Source organism: Meleagris gallopavo, chromosome 11 (genome assembly GCF_000146605.3).
Source record: "Meleagris gallopavo isolate NT-WF06-2002-E0010 breed Aviagen turkey brand Nicholas breeding stock chromosome 11, Turkey_5.1, whole genome shotgun sequence".
Classification (NCBI taxonomy): Eukaryota; Metazoa; Chordata; class Aves; order Galliformes; family Phasianidae; genus Meleagris; species Meleagris gallopavo.
The window spans coordinates 1,030,196-1,036,454 of record NC_015021.2 but is presented as its reverse complement, the minus strand read 5'-3'; the positions used below and the strand labels follow the sequence as shown (position 1 = coordinate 1,036,454).

At 55.3% G+C, this 6,259-nt stretch overlaps 1 protein-coding gene across 1 annotated transcript; it reads left to right on the top strand.

Annotated features, from left to right (window-relative positions):
- Positions 1-3,333: 3,333 nt before the first annotated feature.
- On the top strand, positions 3,334-6,253 carry LOC104912520 (rho GTPase-activating protein 32-like). Its single transcript, XM_010716355.2, has 4 exons — positions 3,334-3,523; positions 4,014-4,215; positions 5,028-5,173; positions 5,319-6,253. Exons 1-4 carry the CDS (start codon positions 3,349-3,351, stop codon positions 5,750-5,752), a joined length of 957 nt encoding a protein of 318 aa, XP_010714657.2. The 5' UTR covers positions 3,334-3,348; the 3' UTR covers positions 5,753-6,253.
- Positions 6,254-6,259: the final 6 nt, after the last annotated feature.

Below are 6,259 nucleotides of genomic sequence, written 5' to 3'. Positions count from 1 at the left end.
TGCAGGGAAGCAAAGTGGAGTCTTTTTTGGGGCGTGTTCCGTGTTTAATAGCTCCCTTATCCATCCCACATTTTCCTCTGTGCTGACGATCCTTCATGCATAGCACGGGGCGTATGGCTGGTGCTTTGTAGGCAGTGAGAATGAGGGAGGAGGGCAAAGGCAGTTCTCCTGCAAGTCAGTACGAGGCTGAGAACAGCCAGTGTCCCTGGTGGACAGATCGAGGTTTGGCTGTGCTGGTGGCACGCTTGATCAGAACGTGGCTTTTCAAGAGGATCCTTAATCCCCAAGTTGAGCAAGCTAAGCAAGAGGAGTGCATTAAGCTCCATCGGAACGCGCAGGGATTTGGCCCAGTCCTCCTGTGTTTGTGACTGGACTTGGGGAAATCCTAAAATCCTTGTAGAATGGCTTGGGGTGGAAGGGAGCTGAAGGATCATCGAGCTCCAAACCCCTTCCTCAGGCTGGGCTGCCAACCTAGCCCCACATTTAATGCGAGATGAGACCCCGCTGTCCAGGGCCTCCTCCAGCCTGGCCTTGGGCTCCTCCTGCAGGGATGGGGAGAATCCGTTTTTGTATGTACTTGTTGGTAACGTTCTTCCCGTTTTGACGTGCTCTGTAGAATGTGTTGTGCTCGGCCTCGTGCAACTGAGCCAAACCTGGAATGACCTGGTTTCTTCTTTTTGTTGTGCAGTGCCAAAGAAACGCGGCAAGCTCGTCACCTTCCTTCGTTCCTTGGTGAAAGCCCGCCCAAAGAAGCCGAAGGAGCGGGAGGTGGAGAAGGAACGGGTGTTTGGCTGTGACCTGGGGGAGCATCTTCTCCACTCTGGTCGCGATGGTAAGGGACGGCCCGTTGCTGAGATCTTCCTCGGTTGGGAACCTAAAGATGAAAGGGAGATCGTATCTAGCAAGGGGCAGGTTGATAGCAGCGGAGAAACGGGTAATGGGAGTCGATGGCCAAAAGATAAACTGAGTAATGATGGCTGAAAGACAAATGCTCCTAAGGGACACGCACGTTTGTATTTGCTTAAAGCAAAGCCTGTAAGCCAATCCCACGCTAGCCTGAAAACAGAGGAAGCCTTTTGGCCAAAGAGAGTGTCCTGCATCAGTCTCCCGGCTCTTCCGGGCGTGAGACTTCCCACCTCCATTCCTGTGGGAGCTGTGATGGGACTTGCGGCGTCTCCGGCTTCCCCGGAATTACTTTCTCCGGGCTGATTCCTAGGCCCTGGCATTTCTTGAATGCCAAGAACACATCTCCGTCCGGTTTCCTCACCAGCTCCTGCAGAGGTGTCTCTGACAGCTTTCCCTTCTAAGGAAGAACCGAGCAGCAGCCTGGCTGGGCTTAGCGGATGGGCTGTGACGGGAGCGCAGCCTGAACCAGGACTCGACTCAGAGCTCAACTAACCGCTGGCACGTCTTCTTTAGTCCCCCAGGTCCTCCAGAGTTGCGCAGAGTTCATCGAGCAGCACGGCGTGGTGCAGGGGATATACCGCCTGTCCGGCGTCGCCTCCAATGTCCAGAGACTCCGGTAAGAGCGCTGCGACTGACGCAGCTGTCAGCAGGGGCACGTGCCCTGTTGCGGGCGTTCAGAGGCCTGCGGGAAACGCCTTAGCAAAAAGAAAAGGTCACCTTTTGGAGACATCCCATCTGGCATGGCTCACGTGGTGCTGCTGACCGAGTGTTTGTTTTCTCCTGTAAACCAGGAAGCCCTTCCGATTCTTGATTGTATTTGGTGTGGCTTCTGACTTGTTTTCCTCTTTCTCAACCCCCTCTGCTCTGCCCGTTTTTGTGTCCTTCTCTCCAGCCGTGAATTTGAGTCTGAGCAGGTTCCTGAGCTGACCGTCCGCGACACTCACAGCGTGAGCTCCCTCTGCAAGATGTACTTCAGGGAGCTCCCGAACCCTCTGCTGACCGACCAGCTGTACGACGAGTTCTCGGTAAGCACAAGGCAGCGGTTTTCCTCACCTCTTCTCTGGGCCTCTTGGGACATGGCTGCAGCAGTGCCCCAGCTCTGAGGCCCTTTTTCTGTTAGCCCCATCAGGCTTACTCGCGTGTCTTTGCCACATCCTGCACCATGCTGATGCCACTTTTGGTGGTCCCAGGAGGTGATTATTTCCATATTCACAATGCTTGCGAGAATTCCCAGTTGTGGTTGGTTGTTTGTTTGTTTTTTTTATTTTTTTTCCCCCAACTATTTATAGAACGGGACTGGGATTATAGCAGAGTGTACTTGGAGATGAACGGCCACTGCGAGGAGCTGAGCTGCCCAACCAGGCTGTAAAGCGGCCCGGTGCTTGGACTCCTTGGCCTCGGTGGCACCAGCTGCGTGCCGCTTTGCTCCCCAGAGGCCTCTTGGGAGGCCTAAAATCTGTCTCGGTGCTGCCCAACAGTGCACTGTCCCCATGGTTCCCGACCCTGCGGCAGGTTTCTAGCCCGATTTGTGTCTCACTCCCTTTCTGCACTATTCCAGGGTGCTGTCGGTGCCGCTACAGATGAGGAGCGGCTGGTCAGAATGCAGGACGTCATCCAGCAGCTGCCCGCTCCTCACTACAGGTGAGTGCTGCCCTCAGCCTGCTGAGCTCAGCCCTGCTGCACTTCAGAGGGCAACGGTGCCATTCCAGGCCTTGTCTCCCGCTAGCAACACGATGCCTGTGTATGCTGAAGCGGTTGGAGGCTCCACGGGGTGAATTTATTGGGTCAGTTCCTGGGCACGGCGGCACGCTTGGTGCAGCTGATGGCTGCGGCGGTGCCGTGCTGGGGCTTGGTGCTGCAGCGTGGCACTGAGTCAAGTTGGATCTACTTCGTCTTCAGTGACAGTAGCAGTAACAACAACCAGCATGAATTGAGGCTTGCTTTGTGAATGGCAGCACGGCATGCTGGTTGGTGCTGAACGCTTGCCTCTCTTGTTTTCCAGGACACTGGAGTACCTGATGAGACACTTGGCTCGTCTAGCTGGGAACTGCTCCGTCACAAACATGCACGCTCAGAACTTAGCCATCGTGTGGGCTCCAAACCTCTTAAGGTAAACTTCTTTTTCCGTTTCAACACAACGCTTAGATCTGTTCTCCGCTAAAATAAAGCAGTCCTCCCTTTTTCTCCATCGAATGCGCTCTTCTCCTGTAAAATCTGTAGTAAGGGGCTGACAGCAGAGCCTGGACTGTTCTCCAACCTCACGGGCACAATTTCTAGATGACCATTCCTGCTCTCTTGCTTAGAAGGGACTGGTGTGTCCTTGATCAGCCAGGGGAACTTCTTCAGTGGCATCGCTGATTGCCCACTGCGGAAGTCTCCAGAGAACAAATTTGACAGTTTTTGGCTGCAACGATTCAGACCTGGGGAAGCGATCTTGGAGAAATGTCTCCTAAAACCTGCCTTTTGTACAGATCACAGCAGAACGAGTCTGCCTGCGCCAGCGGGAGAGCTGCCTGCATGGAACTGCAGACGCAGTCGGCTGTGGTGGAGTTCATCATCGACCACACGGACGTCCTCTTCCGCTCCAAATCCGGATCCGACGTCGCAGGTGGAGCAGGTGAGTGTCTTCCTGCATGAGCTTGATCTTGATCAGACACCTTGATCAAATGCAGGCCTTCTCCACGATCTTTGGAATACGCTTCTCCTATCGAGGGGACAGCAGACTTCTGGGCTTAGGTTAGAGTACGGCATCCTGTTGCTGGATGCTGAGAATGTGCAGGCCCAAACTTTACAAGGAGAAAACCGTCACCGTCATTATGATGTTGTGCACGCAGGTGAAGCTTGATGAACGTGTGGCAGCGAAGCTCTCTGAGTTCCCTGCCCCCGCTTTCTAGGGATTTGGTCTGCCTGTTTCGATACAGTGAGCTGCTCTTCATTACGACCGTGTCCTTTGCCATGAACACACCTCTGACCACGTGGCTATTTTGAGCTCCTCTTCTTCCAGTGGCTCGGATAAGCGAGTCTGGGAAAACTGCAGCACCTCCCCCAGAACTGTGATCTGGGGCCGCTTTCTGATCCTCGCTCTTACCTGTGGTTTTCCCTTGCAGGGCCCAGTTCTCTCTCAGGGCCCAAGTCTGTGTGGGTGTCTTCTCCTGCCACAGAGCTGCTCACCCTGGAGGAGGCACAGGCCCGGAGGCGAGGCCACAGCAGCTCTCCCGTCGTGACGCAGAGCAGGGACGTAGAAGTGGAAGGGGGCCCCGCAGCTGTGCAGGGCAAATTCCACACAATCCTCGACTTTCCCTCCGAAAGGTAAGGAGGACTTTCTTTCTTTCTTTTCCAGCACCTCTCATCATTGTTTGGGTGGGTTGCTGTGCTTGTTTCTTTTTTTTCCCATTATTTCTCGTGCCAAAAACTTGCTGAAACAAAATGAAACTGATGGTGCCTGAAGTGTTGCCGTGAATCTCTACTCCCTTTGGACTCTGAGATTCAACTAACATCCAGGTGCCCGCCGGGCTCAGTTTAGCCTCACAACGGTGCCGTTCCTTCCTTGCTGGGCAGGCAGTCACGAGATGTAGAAAGCCACGCTGACGTCTACCCTGGCCTGTGCTGGCCGTACCTGGACAGGTTGGGGTTTTCCAGATTTCAGGGCCTCGTGCCTGAAACCAATTCCGGTTCTCCTCTAAGCAGAGCTGTTGGTCAGAGCTGCTGGCACTAGAAACTAAACGTGGCAGGGAGATGGGGCCGATGAGGTGTCAATGTCAGAGTCAGAGATGCTTTGGAACTTCCCTTATGGCTGCACGGTTCCTCAGAAAGCACTTATGCCTGCCAGCTCAATCAAAGCCATCCCTTAGATGCTGTCCTGTACAGCCGTGGAGCCTTTGCTCACGTGCTCTGCATCCTGCTTGACACAGCTTAGGGGAATTTAGCCAGCAAGGCTTCAGGGCTGAGCTACAGGAATGGAACCATCCTCAGTTGCTAGAAAGGGAGCGAGTTTCTAAGTTGTGTTTCAGCAGACACCGGGCGGTGCCAGGAACAAGCAGCTGTTGGCAAGAGCTCAGTGCAGCTCTTCCCTCACCCTGCACCACGCACGACTCACACCGTTCCCTGTTTCCTCTCTCCAGACAAAGTCCAGCCGGCAAGATGAAGGAATCACCGGCTGGCTCTGGGTGTTCCTGCTTCAGCCTAAGAAAACCATCCTCTGTGGCCAAACGCCAACTGCAGCGCCGTCCCAGGGAGCCCTCAGAGACACAGGTCGTAGGGTTGGCAGGTAAGGGTGCAAGTCCAGCTTTCCAGTGGGCTTGATTCTCCTTCTAGCGTTCATACCTAACACCTTCAGTTCACTCCTGAGCAAGAACCGCTTTGCTAATTCAGCTTGTGAAAGTTTGGCGCTAACCCGTGCGTATCCTTCCTAGGTGAATCGAGCCCTTGTCAACCCATAGGATCCAGAGCAAGTAGCGATGGTGCGCTGTGTGCTTCCCTGAATGGAGAGCTCTTAGGAAGCACGAATCGCTGCGGTTCCGATGACAGCCTTCCGCAGACCAACAGCGATGGAGAGAAGGAGCTCATCCAAGTTCATGCCCTCATTTCTCCCGGCTCTGCTGAAGATGCTGACCCGAGCCAGCCAGCCAGCGCAGTCACCAGCCTGGACCGTGACCCAGCGCCGCTGCAGTGCAGCCCAGCCCCAGCACAACCCGGGTGCCCCGACAGCAGCGCCTCCATGGGGGAGCAGGTCAGCATCAGGGAGGAGAAGCCGAGCCTCGTGGAGGGGGACTTAGAATCAGGCCTCCAGCCCCAGGCACCGGGCAGCAGCAGTCTGAGCCACTCTCTCCGTGACAAGGGAGGATGAGTCCCATCGTTACCTGGGACCTCTCACGCCCTCCAGTCTTTATATGATAATAAAAGCACGCTGGTGCTCAATCAACGCCTCGCCTGCCTTCCAAGTCTTCATTCACAGGGACTGGGATGCGTGCAGCAGAGAGCAAGGCTCCTCATCTTGCAAGGCGACGGCTGTGGGGTGCGTGCAGCAGAGCTCCGCGTTTGTTCCCGTTTTGTCTGCAGCGAGAGCTCTGCTACCATTTGGGATGGCAGCAAATACTCTCTAGCGTCCCGGGTGCTGCTCGAGATAATCCCGAGCCTCCTGGCTGTGGCTTTGTGATGCCTTTCAGGGCTTTCTGATGCATTTCGATGCCTCGGCTGCTCCCTAGCAACTCGCTCCTCCAGCCGTGTTCACTCCTGGCTCCCACTTAGGAGCTGGCCGTGCAGATCAGCCGCAGCCCTGTCATCAGCGCGCTGAGGCAGGAGGAGCTCACCCTGACCAGCATCTGCCCCGCCCCCGGCCTCCCGTTGGTCAGCG

Excerpts from the sequence above, each read along its gene's own strand:
- LOC104912520 (XM_010716355.2), top strand. The coding sequence starts at position 3,349 with ATGTCTCCTAAAACCTGCCTTTTGTACAGATCACAGCAGAACGAGTCT. Across the intron at positions 3,524-4,013 it reads CGACGTCGCAGGTGGAGCAG|GGCCCAGTTCTCTCTCAGGG; the intron begins GTGAGTGTCTTC and ends TTTCCCTTGCAG. Across the intron at positions 4,216-5,027 it reads CTCGACTTTCCCTCCGAAAG|ACAAAGTCCAGCCGGCAAGA; the intron begins GTAAGGAGGACT and ends TCCTCTCTCCAG.